Source organism: Apiospora kogelbergensis (genome assembly GCF_038363985.1).
Source record: "Apiospora kogelbergensis strain CBS 113332 chromosome Unknown utg000002l_segment0_segment0, whole genome shotgun sequence".
NCBI lineage: Eukaryota > Fungi > Ascomycota > Sordariomycetes > Amphisphaeriales > Apiosporaceae > Apiospora > Apiospora kogelbergensis.
Window position 1 is genome coordinate 2,965,260 of NW_027117419.1, and position 18,476 is coordinate 2,983,735.

General features: G+C 54.1%; 8 protein-coding genes across 8 annotated transcripts; 4 read left to right on the plus strand and 4 right to left on the minus strand.

The window, feature by feature from the left end:
• Positions 1–1,299: 1,299 nt before the first annotated feature.
• Positions 1,300–1,674, minus strand: PG998_003846 (uncharacterized protein; the record flags this gene model as incomplete). The annotated part of the gene is made up of 1 exon (XM_066870664.1): positions 1,300–1,674. One exon carries the CDS (start codon positions 1,672–1,674, stop codon positions 1,300–1,302), a length of 375 nt encoding a protein of 124 aa, XP_066734414.1.
• Positions 1,675–3,225: 1,551 nt separating this feature from the next.
• Positions 3,226–4,020, plus strand: PG998_003847 (uncharacterized protein; the record flags this gene model as incomplete). The annotated part of the gene is made up of 1 exon (XM_066870665.1): positions 3,226–4,020. The coding sequence occupies one exon, from the start codon at positions 3,226–3,228 to the stop codon at positions 4,018–4,020; it is 795 nt and encodes a 264-aa protein (XP_066734415.1).
• Positions 4,021–4,120: 100 nt separating this feature from the next.
• PG998_003848 (uncharacterized protein) lies at positions 4,121–5,303 on the minus strand (the record flags this gene model as incomplete). Its single annotated transcript, XM_066870666.1, has 2 exons — positions 4,121–4,286; positions 4,396–5,303. The coding sequence occupies 2 exons, from the start codon at positions 5,301–5,303 to the stop codon at positions 4,121–4,123; spliced, it is 1,074 nt and encodes a 357-aa protein (XP_066734416.1).
• Positions 5,304–5,813: 510 nt separating this feature from the next.
• Positions 5,814–7,177, minus strand: PG998_003849 (uncharacterized protein; the record flags this gene model as incomplete). Its single annotated transcript, XM_066870667.1, has 4 exons — positions 5,814–6,430; positions 6,474–6,533; positions 6,595–6,996; positions 7,063–7,177. 4 exons carry the CDS (start codon positions 7,175–7,177, stop codon positions 5,814–5,816), a joined length of 1,194 nt encoding a protein of 397 aa, XP_066734417.1.
• Positions 7,178–8,586: 1,409 nt separating this feature from the next.
• PG998_003850 (uncharacterized protein) lies at positions 8,587–10,741 on the plus strand (the record flags this gene model as incomplete). Its single annotated transcript, XM_066870668.1, has 3 exons — positions 8,587–8,654; positions 9,362–9,426; positions 9,612–10,741. 3 exons carry the CDS (start codon positions 8,587–8,589, stop codon positions 10,739–10,741), a joined length of 1,263 nt encoding a protein of 420 aa, XP_066734418.1.
• A 2,044-nt stretch (positions 10,742–12,785) lies between these two features.
• Positions 12,786–14,465, plus strand: PG998_003851 (para-nitrobenzyl esterase; the record flags this gene model as incomplete). Its single annotated transcript, XM_066870669.1, has 3 exons — positions 12,786–13,470; positions 13,514–13,902; positions 13,950–14,465. The coding sequence occupies 3 exons, from the start codon at positions 12,786–12,788 to the stop codon at positions 14,463–14,465; spliced, it is 1,590 nt and encodes a 529-aa protein (XP_066734419.1).
• A 609-nt stretch (positions 14,466–15,074) lies between these two features.
• Positions 15,075–16,433, plus strand: PG998_003852 (uncharacterized protein; the record flags this gene model as incomplete). Its single annotated transcript, XM_066870670.1, has 2 exons — positions 15,075–15,230; positions 15,330–16,433. The coding sequence occupies 2 exons, from the start codon at positions 15,075–15,077 to the stop codon at positions 16,431–16,433; spliced, it is 1,260 nt and encodes a 419-aa protein (XP_066734420.1).
• A 361-nt stretch (positions 16,434–16,794) lies between these two features.
• PG998_003853 (uncharacterized protein) lies at positions 16,795–18,006 on the minus strand (the record flags this gene model as incomplete). Its single annotated transcript, XM_066870671.1, has 1 exon — positions 16,795–18,006. One exon carries the CDS (start codon positions 18,004–18,006, stop codon positions 16,795–16,797), a length of 1,212 nt encoding a protein of 403 aa, XP_066734421.1.
• Positions 18,007–18,476: the final 470 nt, after the last annotated feature.

Sequence of the window (18,476 nt, forward strand, 5' to 3'; positions counted from 1 at the left end):
CGTCATATCACGTACAATTCAAATCACAGTAGCTACCTTCAAAGTTCTCGAGAATTCCTCCCTCACATTCCAGTTACCGTAATGTCCTTTGAGCCACTTATGCCCATCAATGGCGCAAGACCCTTTCTACCCCGATCTCACTCTGGGACAACGTGAGTGATCCTTGTTATGATTCGGCGATGCGCAACCGCAGCCTATCGGTTTTCGGAATCGCGTTAATATGAAGCACATGCACGTTCAGCGTGTGAGCTCCCACCCTATACTGCTTTGCGATTACCAGGTGAGCGCGTAATGCTAGAAGCGACTAGGTGCTTCCTTCCAAAAGCACAACCCTTTTCACGAGCTTGCTCACATTGTCTAGATCTGCTGCTCTCTGTGTCGCCAGCACGACCATCACCACGATCGTGTGTCGGAGGAATTTGGCAGCATGGCCGGAGAGCGGACCCAAGGGCTGATCTCGAGGATTGATCTCCGACAACACGCGCGTAGGTGTGAAAGTTGTTCACGTTTTGGCACCGGATTGTACATGCGACTGTTAGGGCAGAGCTGTTGAAGTTAAAGGTATTGCGGCTGTAGACGCAGGCTGGGGGCAAAACTCTGAATCTCGAAAAACAACAGCAGCCATGCCTATACATGTGTCTTTCGAGATTGAGAAGCCCTTGAGCCCGAGCAAGGGTATATGAAAGGTTTTCAGCGTCGCAGTTTGGCTATTCTTGATTAGCACAGCACTACTAGTCTGTAGATGGTTGTTGTTATCCGTAAATGTGATGCTTAAACACACCCAATGTGGACTTGCAGATGGAAGGGGCCTACCTAAGGTAATAAATGTTTATTGAGAACAATCTAGTATTATGATGGACAGAGGAACCGCCACTCCTTCGCCTCTTCCTCAATAGTTTAGCATCACCGATGATATTCATTAGGCCAATGATCGAACTGCTGGTAGAAATGCTTATAGGTTAGCGAACGGTCCATCAAGTAACTGGGGACGATAAAAGGGTTAGGGGTGAATGAATTTGGGGGGCGAGGGGTTAGGGGGTTAGAGATGATACTTACCGGTGGTCATAATCACGGAGTCCGTAGTAGGTGCGACCCGTATCCGCATCATACCCAGTTCTGACGTGGTATGGCCCGTCTTCGTCGCCAGCATGACGAGCCCGGCGGCGGACGCTCGCGGAAGGCTGCAACGGCCGTGCAAATCGAGCCTCATGGCCATTATCGCCCGCGACAAGCCCACGATTGCTCTTGGAACCACAAAGAAGACGCAACCAGATGTTAGAACTCTGGGGGCCGGCGTCGTCAAAAGGCATCGAAGGTGTGCGCCGGTGGTGGCCTGCGCAACTGAGGCTCGGATACCGGGCTAGAGCTGGCGGCACGGCGGTCGGGTACTGTCTGATAGTAGTCCGGCTGCGTGTCGTTCACCGGGTCATCGTCGTATTCGTCGACCCAGGACGGAGGCGCGGCAGGCGCCTGGGCGCGCGGGGATAGTGGCTGTCCAGGAGACCTGTAAGCCACGTAGTGACGTTGGTCAGGCGACGACCGACCTGCGGGTGTAACTGGTCTTCTGCGACGATCAGCATCATCACGTCTGCTAGGTCCAGCAGGGTATGAATTATCGGCGCTGTATGTACCCACCTTGGCATAGGTGACTCTGGAGGAGCTTTCAGATGGCATTCTGTGGTAAGACATCTTTGTGTTGGTGCAAAGAAACAGTGTGATTTCGCAGTTTATGAGTTGATACTGTGGGTGAATTGGTAACGTATGTCCAAGTGATAGTGGAAAATGAAATGATGGATTTGGTTAGGGTGGTATTACGGTTTGTGTATATACTGCTCCATTTTGAGTAAACAATCCTGGAGTTATAAAAAACAGTCCTGGTATTTCTTGTCTCACTTACACATATGAAAAGTTCCAAACATATTAGGGGTTCAGGATACTCTCTGGGCATCTAGATGCCAGCTTATACATATATCAGGAAACAGTAGCTGGTTACCCCTATCAAGCATGGTTTGATGCAATATTTTGGGTAAACAAAGCGAGTGTTAGAGAACAATGAAGTTTCTGTCCTTAGTTCGATCCAGGAATTTACGTATGTCTTGTGTTTTCTTTGTTTGTTGAATGCAAAAGGCCTGTGTTGACACGACCCTGTTTGACAACGATATTGGACCGATGCCTCCCCGCAGAGACTGGCTTGTAGCCATCTACAGTGGTGGATCATCGAATTCATAAATAACACCTCCTTCCCAGTCAGCCATTGTCAATGAAGGCATCGTGAAAGGCGAAAATACATATTGGGTACAAGAGCTGTGGTGTTGAAAGTCGACATCTCATCACTCGCACTGACAGAGGGCACGACCCAACCTTCGCACGAACCCCTGATGTTTCTCTTTGGAGAAGTGATTAGTATCAATTATATATTTCTCACCCAAGGTAATCCCAAGAGCCGGTTGCGAAGTATTACTAGAAGTGACGAAAGAATTCCAGATAAGTCTTTGAAGGACCAAAGTTGGTTTCAGATAGATTGGTTACAGCGAAAGTGAAGTTGAAGCGTGTGACCGCACTCGGCCAGCTGAGGGATTTTCCCCCTAGACCTAAGGGCGATTTCTTGTGATGTGAGTCTTCCCTGTTCTACATGAAGGCTTGAACCAGTAATACCATTATTGTCTCGGTTGGTACAAGAGAGTATGTTTCCTTTGTCTCTGACGGTCAAGAAACCATATTCTAGCAACCTCAGTCTGGAAGCTAGACTTATTGTGTGATGAATAGAGTGGTACGGTGCGACTGGTGCGGGAACACGAAGGCCGAAGTGTCTCACGATCACGCGATAGCCATTGCTTGCTACAGTCCAGACCGTTAATTATCTTACAACTGCCGGCCCCTTCGGTAGACAGTTTCTTCTTTCTTAGTTACTATCCAGGCTGTATTTCACCTCTCAAGTCTATTTACTAATCGATGGATACCTCAACAATCAAGGTCTACTCATCTTTACCACTTGCTATCCGGAAATATGAGCAATACCTCTAATCCGGAATTTGGCTATTCTGTACTCCCGAACCAAATATCCGGGGGTTATTTCAACACTTTTTCCCTGCGTGGAATGATGGCCTACAAGCATTGCTCCATAATGATTGTGCTTCTGAGCTGAAGGACTACCAAGGCGGAACAACCGCTTACGGCACGATTGAGTGCCTCTTGAAACAATTTCCCGAGTTTCGTAAAGCCGAGATGGCCGTCTCCAGTGTCATCCTTGGCCTGATACCTGTCGTTATCCAGCAGCTTGGCGCCACCACGATTGAAATAGGGGCACTGTCGCTAAGGCGGCCATTGTTAGCCGCAGTCCTCGCTTTGGGGTCGCCCGCCGTCATCCCCAAAAGAGCAAGCGACTACACCCCTCAGAGCGTGGGCTGGAACGGAAATCAGAGGCAGGTCACCACTGGCAGCAGAGTGTTCAGACGAAGACGCAATCTGTGGCAGGGCGCCTTGCACTATGCTGTATACCCGATCGCCTTGGCGTCGCTGGGAAACTTGGCCTATCTGTGCTACCAACTCGGGTATCAGGCTGTGAGCGCGTTTGCTGTCGGAACTACCTTCCTCCCGATGCTTTGGGCGTTCCTCGCATTGCTGATACACGTCGCTGGCGCTTCCGCTTTACACCTTCGCTATGAAATTCGGCCCGCAGATCCTGCGATCACCGGCAAGAGAATGATGGATTGGCTGACGAGCGAGTTTGTCTACCACTATAGCGATAGCCGTCGTATTCGATTGGATACCGTTGGGGGCATGAGGGAAGTGTGGTTCCAGGCCCTCACGTGGCTGTTGTATACCGCGACTTCGGTGCACCTCGCGTTCGGAACAATGGTCCTCGCCAGCCTGCTGTTCATCAGTATCGCGGACGCCACCACGATCCTCGCTCGATTTATCGCCAGTGCCATCGTCAACCGGCTTATCCTGGTGCATGAATTCACACGTATCCGGCAGTTGGGGTTTATCTCTAGTGTAGAAGTATGCAGGGGAAGATGAAAAAATGATTTGTTATACGAGCCGAAATGACTAGGCTTCATCTAAGTTATACACAATTGATGCCCGCGACCACATAACCCATGCTTCTAGCCCAGCAACATTACCAGACAGTTACATCAAACTTGCCAGTGGCCTTGGGCTGCTCCAGGGCCCATGAAATACCGCCGTGCATCACAGTGGCCCAATGGGCAGAGGCCTTCAACCTGTTTCCAGCCGAGTGGAAGCCATGGGGCAATCCTTTGAAGACGTGAATGTTGGTGGGAACACTAATTAGAAGTACGTATCAGTTCGTACCCGCGGACCTGGAAGAGAGGATTTCTCTAGGGCGGTGATTTGGGCCAGGAGAGGAAAGGGATACGGCCTAATAATACTCACTCTGCCTCGGTCAGCAACTTCGCGAACAGCAACCCCTCGTCCCGAAGGAGATCCAACCCACAGACACCAAACGTGGTCGGCGGCAGGCCACGCGCCTGCTCGATCGTCGCATTGCCCGGGTTCAGATTGGTATCGTCCTCGCGTGGGTTCTCGACCTGCAGGAGTTCGCAGAAAAGGCGGCTGCGCGCCGCGGGCAGCAACGGGGCGAACTCGTTTTCGACGTAAGACGAGATGGCGCCCTTCTGCAGCCGGCGCAGCTGCGGCTCGTAGCAGTCCGGGTGCACCACGGGCGGGATCATGAGCACCTGGCCCGCGACCGGGGGCACGCCGGCAAGCTCCTTGATGTTGCCGAGGTGCATCTCCATGGTCAGAGACGCTGTAAGCCAGGCACCGGCCGAGACGCCTCCCATGAGCACCCGGTTGGGGTCGCCGCCCAGCTGGTCAATGTTCTGTTGGATCCACAGGTAAGCGTCTTGGACGTCGTGCCAGGCCGTCGGGTACGTGTACTGAGGCGTATGCCGGTAGTTCAGGTTGAGGACGAGCACGCCGGTCTCCAGGGCCATGTTGGTGCAGGTAGCGTCTTCCGAGTCTATGGTGCCCAAGAGGAAGCCTCCGCCGTGCAAGTGGAGGTAAGTTGGCCGTTTCTGCTGCTGGTCCTCTGCGGCGATTTGGGCCGACAGATATGTGCGGAGTTCTAGCGAATAGCCATCGCGCGCCTTGACGGTCAAATCGTGGATCCTGATCTTGTCTGCTATTGCGACCATGGCGTCTTGGGCGCGCTTCGAGCGCATCTCATTTGTCAGCCTCTGCATCTCGGCGATGGGCAGGCCGGTGGGGAGAGCGGGGAGGTCGGCTTCGACCGCCAGCCAGTCCTCGCTCGGACCTCCATAGATAGAATAGTCGGACATGGCGTCTCAAGAAGCTTCGTGGATTTAACAGTTAAGGAATCGCGCAACAGTGTTGGGGGTCGGTTGATGTGATGATGTTCGATTGATGGGGTCGGAACAGTGTTCCACCCAATCGGCCGCGGAAGGAGCTCCGCACACCTCCACCAGATCGAACCGAGGCAAGAGCCAATACTCGTGATCCGAGGGAATGGAGCTGGAGGAAGTTGTCAGGGTTCGGCCAAGTCGGACCCGACCATGTCTCGTGTATCGCGCAAGTCGCTCGAAAACAGGGGCCGTTGTCGGAAAGATAATGGCATACAGTTCTATATACAAGCTGTCCACACTATATACCACCCAGGAAAAGGGGGAGGAAAGAAAGAGGTTTGTACGACGATATGCCCTCAAGAGTCTGCACGCAGAACATCCGAGAACATGTCCCCCAACCCATAACTATATACACTTCAACTCAAACAGCACACTCGGTGCAAACCGAACCGGGCCCGTCCAGCTCGCTTCTATGTGGCCACAGATCTAGAGGAATCTCCTGGCCCATCGCATGCCATTGGAGATGTCCCTCTTGTTCTTGAAGCTGTTCCCGGCGTTTCCAGAGTTGCCGTTGTTGCCGGGTGCCCGCGTGGGGAATGGGAAGAAGGGGTTGGCACCGGCACCAGCACCACCAGCACGGCCAGCGCCGTTACCGCCCCGGTTGGGACGCGGCACTTGTCCACCGCCCTGTCGTCCGCCCTGCGGGGGCGCCGCGCTACCTTGGGCAGGGGCCGCCGTCGTCGCCGACGGCGCCAGGAGAGCGCCCGTGGGCACGCTAGAAGCGGCCGCCGTCGTCGTGGCTTGCTGGGGCGCGCCGGCACCCTTGGCTTGCTCGGGCTGGCGCGTCTCCGGGTAGATGTTGGACTGGATGGAGGCCAGTAGCTCCTTGTCGGCGTGGGCCTTGTCGCTGTTCGCGTCGAGCATCCCCTGTTGCGCGTTGGCCGCCTTGCCGTTGGCCAGGTCCTTTAGGTTGCCCTGGACCTGCTTGATGATTCCCGCGCCGTCCTTGAACGTCTTGATGCTCGACGCTGTGTTGACGGTGGGTTCGACGTCGGTTTGCTGTACTGCGAAGCAGCCGCCTGTAGAGATGAAGGGGTTAGCATCTGTAAAACGTAGCCTCAGTCCTTCTCCATCTCGACTACTCACCGAAAGGTCCAGCGACGGCATTGTTGCGGCAACGGATGGTGCAGATGTTTCCAGGTGAGGCTATTGGCATGTTAGCTTCTGATTTTTTACAAGAGTACTTTCGAAAAGTGTGAGAACCTACCTCCGTAGCAGGTGAAGTCATCGGGCATCTTGGCCGTGATGTTGAAGTCCTTGACCATGGCCTGGGAGACACCGTTTACGCCGGGGACATTGTTGATCATGGTGAGCTTCTTGACCATCAGACTCGAGTTGCTGCCCTCATCAATGTCGCACTCGTAAGGGCCAGCGCCGTCCGCGTTGACCTGGTGCATCTGGATGGTGATCTCGCTTCCCCTCTTGACCTGCGTCACGCTGCCCGCGGCAATGGCCGCCTCGGTGTGGAAGGCAATGTCAATGTTGCCGATCAGCTGATTGCGGCCGCAGAGGTTGACCAGGTTGCCGTCAATCTCGGCGTCGCGGATGATATTGGTGTCCAACTGGCACGCGCTGATGAGAGTGCAGTTCCGGGCCATGGCGGGATCGACTAAGAATGACTTGTCAGCAAAATATTCACAGGAATCCGAAGTTCTTAGGGGCGAGATGTTCGTACGTCCGAATTGCGTGCTCACATTTGAGCCTGGATCGCCCTGGATGTTCGAGAACGTCACATGGGACTGTGCCAGCGACACAAAAGTAGCTAAGATGCAGGATTTGTAGGAGGGCATTTTGTCGTCGTCTGCTTTTCTTTCTTTCTTTTCTCCAAAAGGGGTTGGTTATAAAGTTCAAGATTATAATATGAAGGCACAGCCTATAATGAGCGTGCAAATAGGCAACCTGGCCAAAGAAGGTAATGAAGAAAGGGTCGACGATCCTCAAGATCGTATAGAGAGAAGGGGAAGGCTGGTCACTATCTTCTTGGATGGGCGACGATGATCATGCTCTAGAAGAAGGCTCACATTCTACAACGCAGGAATACTGCTTTTATCTATAGTACTATGGATGGGTTTGCTTCATTCGCGCCGCGAACCTCGAGATGAGGTCCCAAGACTTGGAGTCACATCCGCAGAAACGCTCATGGGCATCCGCAACAACATGTGTCGCATCGCGGTGGAGGCGAAGACAACGAAAGAAGGGAAAGGCGAGCAGCCTGGGGGGGTCGCGAACGATATATCCAAGCACGCACTCCACGTACGTGCAACCGAGCGGTCCTTACATGTCGTGCACAGCATGCAAGCCGTGGGGCTGGCAGGCCTTGCAAGGCACGGAGATGGCAACTATAGGCGCATGTTGCCGTACGATCGTGGTAATCTGTCGGGCACTTGGCATTTGGCGGAAACAACCAACGTCGTTGCTTGGGAAGTTGGCAAGACTAGGCGCATGTTCCCGTACGATGTTCTGTTGATATCGTGCCCACTGCCACTTGGCGCTTAGTCAATATATGGGGAAAAGCCGGGACTCGCGCCAGGACGCACCAACGTGATCGACGCATTGGATTGGAAGATCACCGGGGGAACCCACCGCAACTGCCGTGATGATGGGACGGACGGTCTTTGAAGCGAACAGCAACGCCAGCTTCCACGAGAGAAAACTCATTATGAGAGTCTTGTTTCTATTCTCATGACGGCTGTTAATGACAAGCCCGATGATAAGGGGCGTCCGCTCCGTGGCAGAAATTGGCTTGCTGGCCAAGGCCGCCCGTGGGGGATGTCGAAACATCTGACAACATCAGACATTGGTAATGAAAACATTCCCAATCTGCCCCTGCCCAGCGCGTCCAAGTAACGCATAGATTGCGGTTTGTTCCCAACGGTCTTGGGTGCCCCATTCGGCCGGCAAAACAATCCCTGCACAAAAAGAGCTGCAGAGCCGCCAACTGCCAACCTAGGAAAGTCATGTTATACCCAGCGGTCGATCGTACGGTGTCGATCCGAACAACCCGGGTCGCCAATCTTGGCAAAAATAGCCATTTACTCCTTCTAATTAATGCAAAAGTTCGACAATGGCGCTGGCACGACATTAGCAGAGCGGCTTGTAAGGGCTCTTTTGATGGGCCATCTTGGTCGACTTTGACATCCATCACCATGGCCGGTGCCGCTGCGAGTCCAGGACACATATGAGGAGAGATAGAGTCAAGATGAACCAGCCCATGCCACGGTATTCGGCAGAAGCCGGTCGGCATGGTGTTGCCGGTGTTAAGGTTAAGTGAGCCGGCTGCCGTATACAGGGCATAAACCGCATATGGTTAATCTTGAGCCCTTGTCACCGGCCGGTATCAGGTATCAAGCCAAGCCAAGAAACGGACTTTACTTCTTGGTAATTGCAGCCAAGGACGCAGGAGGCTCTGGATGGAGCCCGCGTGATGTTTCATCGGGACAATGCGGGACAGCGGGTCGTCGAGGATAAAAAAGATCGACAGCGCCTCAGCACCCGCCAGGGCGGATACAATGCCTGTCCCTGCAGTTGGTGGAGCGGACATCCACGGAGACCGCCGGTCGGCTAAGTCGTTCTCACCTCACTTCTCATCGGAACTTGTATAAATACGCGAAGTCCGATCTTCTGAATGTGCCATCCTCCTAACGGCAAATAGGATTGGGTGGTGGTAGAAGCCCTCCGGCAATGCCACCATTATTAGTAATCAAAGTGCCTGAATGCAAAGCTGGTGGATCGAAGTGTATACAATTGCTGATTACTAGATTGAATTGTTGAATGGTATCGTACAAATCTATCAGACATTTTCAAAAAAGGGGGTGGTGACAATAACGCATCTATCTCCGGGACCTAAGGAACAAGAAACACATGAGAAGAAGGGTCAAGAGATGTGTAAAGCCGGGCGCAACCGTGACCGCCGCCGCCGTGGCAACCGGGGCTGACGCGGTAGCTGACAGGGCCGCAGTGCTGGACACAGTCAGGAAGGAGGAAGTGGCTAGCGCAGGAGCTGACTCGGCTGGCCCGGATATAGGCAGAGCAGCAGCGGGTGCGCTTGTTGGAGCAGGAGTACCCGGGGTGACGACTGGGACCGGAGCACCAGAAGGGATGCCTGGCGGGGAGCGCCAGAGGAAGCGTTTGCTGGGATCGAGGTAGGCGGCGGCGCTTTCTCTTTCTTCTTATCGTCCTTCTTCTTATCCTTCTTCTTGTCTTCGTCTTCGGAATCACTGTCAGAATCCGAGCTCGAGTCCGACTCCGAGCCCGAATCATCCTTCGACTTGGACTTCGTAGGCGCGCGGGATGAGGTAGCTGGAACTGCACCAGAAGAAGTAATCGCTGGGGCCTTCTTGTTCCCTGGAGCTGATATTGAAGCTGCAGGCGGGGTTGTGGGTGAGGGCTTCCTGCTCTCCTTGCCTTCCTCTTCTGACTCGCAGTCAGAGTCCTTTTCTTCCTCCTTCTTTTCCTCCTTCTTTTCCTCCTTCTTTTCCTCCTTCTCCTCGGACGAGTTGGTGCGCGTGGTGTTGACAACGGGAACCGCACCAGAGGACGTGATAGCCGGGGCTGCTCCGCCCGGTGCTGGAACCGAGACCGTTGGCGCAGTGGTGGCGCTCGGCAGTTTCTGGTCTTTGCCGTCGCTCTTCTTCTTCTTCTCCTCGTCCTCGGACTCCGATGAACTAGAGTCTGATGAGGATTCTGAGCCCGAACCTTCGGAAGACGCGACAATGGCCTCTTCTTTCTCAAGTGCAGCGTTCGAGGACATGTCTTTGCGAAGAGCTTCGCCCAGCTCGGCAGTGGAGATCATGCGTCTGGCCTTCCCCGCGTTGGTTTGCGTAGGAGAGAGCATCCGCTTGGTCTTGTTGTTGACCTTCTTCTTGCCGTTATTGTCGGAGTCTGAGTCCGCACTGGAGGCTGAGTCGGCGCTCGAGATCGAGCCGGCGCTGGAAGCAGAGTCCGACGATGCTCCACCAGCCGGTATCGAGGGGACAGTGCCAGGAGAGGCGACCTGTCGGGTTTTCTTCAAAAACGCCCGTCTAGCTTTGACGTTGACCTTCTTCTTGGCAGCGTTGTCAGAGTCTGAATCGGCGCTCGAGAGTGAATCAGCACTGGAAAGTGAGTCCGCGCTCGAAGGCGAATCTGACGACGCTGCACCGGCCGGTATGGCTGCGGGAACGCCAGAAGGAGCGATCCGCCGAACTCTCCGGGAGACTGTTCGTTTGGCCTTGACGTTGAGCTTCTTCTTAGTATCGTTGTCCGAGTCGGAGTCAGAATTCGAGTCGGGGCCAGAGTCGATCCCGGAGTCAGAGCTCTCAGCCCTTTCGCGCGCAGCCTGCTCCTGGAGACGTCGGCGATACCAGCGCCTGTAAGTCGAGGAACGGGTGGTGGTGCTTGGGACTCCGCGTCCCTCCATGTTTGCTTAGGCGCCCATGGTGAGGTGAGTGAGGCAGCGAAGTGGATTACGATGTATCGGGCGTTCAAATTGGAAATATCAAACAAGTGAGCAGATAGAATAGAATTGACGTGCAGTATTGTAGCTCTGCTGCTGCTGCTGATCGTCGGCCGCCAAAAGAAAGAAAGAAAGTCGGGCACGGCCCAGAGCAAAGGATGGAAATGAGTAGGAAAAAACAAGAATGAAACTGACAAGAATTGGATGGCAGAAAGAGGCGAAAGAGAGAAACAAATTAATCTTCTCCGTCTGCTTCTATAGATAGCCCTCCGGCAGCCAAGGGTCGAAGGCGCCAAGCACGCCAAGGTGCGGCAGATGGAGAAGATCGTGGGTCGACCAGGGGTTGCCCGAGTTTCACGCGGCTCTTGGCAGGGGGTTGCGATGTTTCCGCCGCCTAGTTTTCGGTCCAATCGCGGTTGTTGGTCACGCGACACTCAACACGGGCGCAAAGAAGAGAAAGTGATAGCGACTCCATCGCTTTCTCTTCACGCACTTTTTAGGACAGCCGGTGCCTTTCCCGACCAGCCTCTGCTGGAAGCCCGCATACGTGTCCTAGCACCTGATATACTCTCGTAATTCTCTATATGATATCTATCGCTGAGGCGATACAGTGTTGAAATGTGTTATCATGGCCACCAACGTCCAGGCTGGCTGAGACACAATCCTACAAGGCAACATCATCAACTCGCTTGTTATTCAGGATCCCCGTAAAATATATTCTTGAAAAGGAGGCCATATCTACGTTTACTCCTTGTCTTACTCTTCTAGCTACAACCTGTAGCATGCTGGGACCCTTATCCCGACAAGAAGAATGTTTGGGGAACCAATATCCCCCTAAACCGGCTCAGCCGACATTGGCACCCGCCCTGGAGCCCCGACCTAAGTGCATTGATGTCACTCGCATGCAACCGCAAAATTTCAGACCAAACGAATAGCAAAGTCCTGCTCGAGTACGTAGGAAACTCGATTTAAATGTATACCTTATTGACCAACTGATAAAATCCGGTTCGAGGGCTCCTTTGGCAGCATTGCGAAGCTTCTATCCCCAAAGAGCATCAGGCTCAGAACTCATGATGTAATCTCGTTAAGGGTAAGAATGCAAATCTCTGCCCGACAACGCGGTTCTGGTACTACGGAGAGCCACATATATACCAACGGAATCTACTTTGCAACAAATATGTTCCATGTGACACTGGGATGTAAGCTTTGAATTGAGCGTCCAAAAAACGGGTAATGGAAATTAATTTGTGAATACATATGGTCAAGGCAACCAGCCATGTTGGATACTATACTGTATAGTTCGAATGCTAGCTACTTTGCTCTATTACAAGCTTATTAATGCTTATGGTAATAGAACCAATGGGATCCTGGACTGTTAAATTCCATGGGTAGAATAAAAAATACTGAAGACATGGCGTTCATGCCGAATATTGTTTAATAATAAGCCATTTTTTAGGATTTAAGTGACACACAGGTGCTTTGCTATCATACTGTGTGACCATCTTTCCGTTCCTCAACTTTAACGTATTGCTAAGTTCTCTAGACCATTATTCCTTGCTTGAATACCATCTTCATAGGCTTAGTGGCGCCACCAGTCTATAGGCATCTATATACTATATTGTCGCGGTGGCGTACACACACGAGCCATGGACATCTCAAATACCTGTATACTCGGTCACACATAACGTGTGCCCTTGAAGTTATTTTTACGATAAGGAACACAGGGTCACGAGTCAAGCCTCCAACTCTAATCCAATGCGTAATTTGCTTCGGTCAGGTGTGCAATTGTTCTCCGCCGTGAGTGGATTTCGGACTATTCCGATCATTTCCGATACCGGTGGGGGGACCCGGCATTGATAATAGTCCATGCTTATCTAGAACGAGGGTCTCCGGGAGGCTTTTGCATATTGCTGAGGGATGAATGTCAACTCATCCACTTCCCACTCCATCTGAGCATCAACACCATGAAGTCCTTTTTGGTGTCAGCGGCCTTAGTGGCGTCAAATGTCAATGTTACGGAGTTAGTCACGGCAACAACACCTGCGATTGCTACTTTGAAGTCTGGCGAGATTGTCGGCGCTCAAAAAATTCTTCCCGGATTGGACACGGCAGTGAATCAGTTCCTCGGCGTCCCCTATGCTGCGCCACCGCTGGGTGCCCTCCGCTTCGCGCTACCCTCGCCGCCTACTCCTTGGTTGACGCCACGGAATGTCACGGCGTGGCCCAATGCGTGCACTCAGCAGGGAAACACCGACGTGCTGCTCGCGCCCGAGAGTGAAGACTGTCTTTATGTGAATGTGTTCGCTCCAGCCTCACCGGCCCCTGCTAGCAATGGAAAAGGCGGCCGCGCCGTCATGGTATGGATCCACGGCGGCGGTTTCAAGAGCGGGAGCGCGTCCATGACGCGCCACGACGGAACCAGCTTCGCCGCGCACCAAGACGTCGTGGTCGTCAGCATGAACTACCGGCTCGGCGCCTTCGGGTTCCCCGCCAGTCCCGCCATCCCGACGAGAAAGCGAAACCTGGGCCTCTACGATCAACGGCTCGCCCTGCAGTGGGTTCAGGGAGAATATCGTCCATTTTGGGGGCGACCCGGCCAAGGTCACCATCTTCGGCGAGAGCAGCGGTGCCACGTCCGTCTCGCGGCTGGTAGGTACCATGAACGACACAAACAGCAGGCCATTCCGTGCAGCAATTCAGCAGAGCGGCACGTACGAGTCGGCGTGGGTCATGGATCCTCCGGGTGACGTTCTTGGCCCAGCAGCATGGCCCTTGCTAGCCAAAAGCCTAAACTGTTCTTCTTCGGCTGCCTTGGGCAACGTCGGAGTATCCATGGCAGCTGACCAAGCAGCTGCCGAGCTTGAGTGCGTCCGGGCTGCGCCGGCGAGCAGCATCAGGGCCTTTGTCAATGACCCTTCGGTGTCCTGGACATTTGCACCAGTGAATGATGGAATAACACAGCTCGCCGACCCAGATCTGGCACGCGCCGAAGGCCACGTTGCGAAGATACCGCTCTTGATTGGAACCAACGCCAATGAGGGTACCATGTGGACCGGCTCGTGGACTAACCTTGAAGACTACGTTGCCGCCTTCCCCATGTTGAAGCCGTATGCCGAGGCTATGAATAGGACATATCCGCTCGGGGGCTAGGCCCCAACGGGGAGATCATCGCGGACGGCTGGCACGTCAACGCCGCCATCGACACCGACGTTGAGTACACTTGTCCCACGTCGCGCGTGGCACAGAACGCGGCTTTCTCCCTCGGCCTGCCCGTCTGGCGATACTTCTTCAATGCGACGTTCCCAAACACGGCGATCCGGGAGGGGCTCGGCGCGTACCACTCCTCCGAGATACCCATAGTATTCGGTGCGTACCCGGAGGCGAACGCAACTGCGGACCAAGCGCGGCTCAGTAAGGCGATGCAGACGGCGTGGGCCAACTTTGCCAAGGACCCGTACGGTGCCGGCCCTGGTTGGGCAGCTGTGGGCAGTGGAAACGCGGATCAGTATCCGGTTGTGGCCCTGAACGTCGATACAGACCCGACTGTCAAAGGTTGGGCTCTTATAGATAGCGGGGCTGTGGATGGTGCCTGCAGGCTGTTTGAGTTGACGTATAAATATCGTAGGGGAAGCCCATGGTGGTGAAGATTGTTGAAGTGGCATGCTCCCACTTGAACAAGTCGAGTCCGTCCCAGCTTTGATGCTTTCTTCGTATAGGAAGTATAATTCGGGTTGGTATTGCCGTCAGAGACAATAGTCGGCTGTTGCCAGTAGAATGCGAGCTAGTTAGTGCTAATATTAGGTACGGGTGAGTTAATGCAACGGCTCCGAAGGACTAATTCTTATCCGGGGTACGAGCCGTGATGGTGATGAGGGGAAATTGTATGCTGATAGGATGCAAGCACAACGGCGACTTGGTGGTGCGGGACCGATTTGCCGGACCGTCTCGGCCTTTGATACTACGTTCGGACGGAAAAAAATACACTTGTATCGCAAATTACGACCTCCTGTACTATTCGTCACACCCAGCTGCAGCCAAAACCACGCCCTCAGCCCCCTCCCCCAAAAAGCGAGATGTGAGGGGCAGCCGGAATTCACAATCTATACTTTTTTGTGTCTCTCATGATTATGTGAGACGCAAAACCTAACATCTGCGCCGGAACGAACAGAAGCTAATTATCAAACACAGCAAACTCTCTACGCTGTCCCAGCTGCCATTCAGATACCACCGAAAAGGAAGCCACATCGCGCACCATGGAAGACACCGAGAAGACAGAAGTGACGACGGCTTTACAGGCTGTGATAGCCAACCAAACAGGAAGAGTGAATGTTGGGCAGCTGTACAGAAAGATCGATTTTCGGATCATACCCTTGATGTTCCTCTGCTACTTTTACCAGTTCCTTGATAAGGTGAGATCAGAGGGAGCGAGAAAGGGGCACTGATTCGTGTCGCCAGTTACCGATGAGCTTAATTAGCTAATTGATCTTCTCCTACCCCTCGAGTGATAGGTCGCCATCAACTACGCCAACGTGATGGGTCTACAACAGAGTTTGGGAATGCACGGCCAGGACTTCAGCTGGATGGCCACGGCCTTTTTTATTAGCTATGCCATTGCCGAGTTCGCACAAGCCTACCTGCTGCAGCGTTTTCCCGTCAGCAAGGTGCTTGGCTGCAACGTCTTCGTCTGGGGCTTGGTGCTGTGCTGCAGCGCGGCCACGCGCAACTTCGCCGGCCTCCTGGCCCTGCGCGTCCTGCTCGGCGCCTGCGAGAGTGTTGTTGCACCCGCGCTGATCCTGGTCACGAGCGTCTGGTACACGAAGCGGCAGGCCTGCGCCCGGACGGGGCTGTGGTACTGCAGCGTCGGCGTGGCGCAGATGGCGGGCGGGCTGGTCAGCTTCGCGGCGCAGCACGGATCGCAGGACAATGACCTGGCGCGCGGGGCCTTCGGCGGCTGGCGCATCATGTTCCTGGCCGTGGGGGCGTCCAACCTGCTGGTGTCTTTCGCCGTGCTCCTGTGGCTCCCGGACACGGTGGATGCGGCGCGGTTCTTGACGACGGACGAGAAGGCCCTCGTCCGCGCGACGCTCGCGCTCGACCAGGGTGGCAACGGGCGTCAGGTCTTTCGGCCCCGCGCCCTCGTCGAAGCGCTCGCAGACCCGGCCGTCTGGCTCTTGTTCTGCATCGTTGTGCTCACGGTCATCCCTTCGGGCGTGATCGTGACATTCAGTGCCACGCTCATCAACGGGTTCGGGTACACGTCCAAGCAGTCGGCCCTGCTTAATATGCCCTCCGGGGTTGTGTCCATTATCGCTACGTTGCTCAGCACCTTTGCTATCCTGCGCGGCATCCCTCGATGGCTAGGCATTCTAGCCATGCTCGTGCCTACTATGATCGGCGCGGGTCTGATGTCTTTCTACAGGGGGCAGGGCGGGAGCCTCGCAGGGATATATTTGATCAATTTTACCATTGCACCCTTAGCCTTGGTGTTTAACCTTGTTGGGTCCAATACGTCGGGATATACAAAGAAGGTCACAGCCTACGCGACTCTTGCGATTAGTTTCAGTATCGCCAACATCATTGGCCCCCAGGTTGGTGTACCTCTTTATGGCTAGGAAGGCCGGCTGTGAGAGATGGATCTTTGGGAAATGATACTGACTTTCTCTACAGACGTTCCAAAGCCACGAAGCACCGGGTTATATCAGTGCCAAGATCACCATACTCGTAACAAATGGCGCAGCTATGCTTGTAACAATATTGCTTCGAATCATATACGGTCGCAGGAATCGCAAGACGGAAAAGGCACGAGAAGCGCAATTGGCGGCCGTGGTCAGGGGGAAACCGCGGTAGAGGCCTTGGTAGACGATGAGGATCTGACGGATCGCCAGAACCCCGCGTTTCACTATGTCTATTGAATCAATGTCCCACACGACTGCTAGGGGAATTACCATATAGATATTCCTTTGCTCTATCTACTTAGTCCATAGAAGGAAGGGCTCTTCGTTTCAATACTGCCGAATTCTCATTCAATGCGTGGAAATCATGGGCTCCGAGGCATGCCTCACGACTGAGCAGGACAGCAGACTGAGTGCGGCTCCGCAGCTCGGCCTCGTACGTATCAATTGCCTCCTTCTGGGTCTTCTCTCCCTCGCAGACCGAGACGATGGCTTGCACAAGCATATAAGCATCAAGAATCCCGTGATTTGCGGCCTCACCCCGATACATGGTCATGGCATGGGCGGCGTCACCGGCCAGTGTCACTAAGCCGGCACGATTGTCCCATTGTGGAGGTGGGACCCAATCCACGAGCTTGATCTCGGCGACCGGGGTCGTGGAGGGAATGCCCTGGATGACGCGCGTGAATCTCGAAGACAGTCCATCGGCCTTGATACGCATTTGCTCGAGTCTGCCGTCATTGGACTCCGGGATTTCGTCTTCCGGGGCTTTCAACAGCCACGAGAGCATCAATTGGACGTGATAAACTGGACTTGGCGTATCGGCAGTGCCATTTGTGTCGGGAACGCCAACGATCGAGAACCACAGGTAGGTGCCCGTGGTCGGGTGCGACCCCTGGAACAAGAGGGGATCTAGGTATCGCATTGGCGCAACCTGTTCCTCGGTCATCTCCAGCATCACGCCAACCAAGCGCACAGGTAACTGGTAGTTCTCGTGCCCATCGGGTACCAGAAATCGGCGGGTGCGCGAGTTGGTGCCCTCGGAACCAATCAACAGCGACCCTGACACGGAGGTGGCGTCTTGCATGATGGCGCTGACACCACCACCGCCACCGCCGCCGCTGTCGTGCGGGGAAGTTGGCTGCTGCTGTACGACATCTACTAGAGATTTAGACCAGTGCACATGGTCACGAACGCCTCGCAACAGCAGTCGCCGCAGCTTCTCGCGATTGAATCTGCGTCGCTTGTTGGGAGGGATCTTGAACTTGACCTCTTCGGTCGCCAGGTTAAGGAACAGGAAGTTGCCCGTGTCGTGACGCCCGTACTCGGGGTCCACCTGGACCGCGTCCAATTCGGCGAAAGTCTCGGCGTCGAGGAGTCGTTCCAGGTAGGGCAGAACCCAGATGGTGATTGCCCATCCTTGCGTTCGGACGTTGATGTCCTCGTCGCGCTCGCAGATCTCAAAGGGTATGTTTGCCTGCAACCCCCTCCCTGTCGTGTTAACTTGGTTCATGGGGGTTAATTCTCGCAGTCTCGTGCTGGACGAGTTGGCATTGCTGACAGACCTTTTTTAAGCCATGGGCTATGGTCAGGCCCACGATGCCGGCACCAACTATGACTATGGGCTTATCCATTTGGGCGTCGACGCTTGGAGCTTGATGAATGAAACGGTATGCGAAGTCTGGCTGCCCTTTTTGACTGCTTGAGTTTGGAGCTGGGTGTCATCGGAGGAGTCTGCGTCACGCGAAGCTGACAGAGCAAAATGATAGGTTTACTTGCAATTCTCATTGGTGGGATTCGTTACAGCTAAGCGGCGGACAAACAAGAGAGCACCATGAACGAAATGGAATAGTTTGAATACTAATCTCTAGAAATAAAGGGAAAGTCCCTGACGTTCTCCCCGATTTGCCTCGTGGCGTTGGACAAGTGACGCTGGCCGTTGGCAATGCCAAGCAGCAAGAAGGCGAAGGAGGCTGAGGTCCC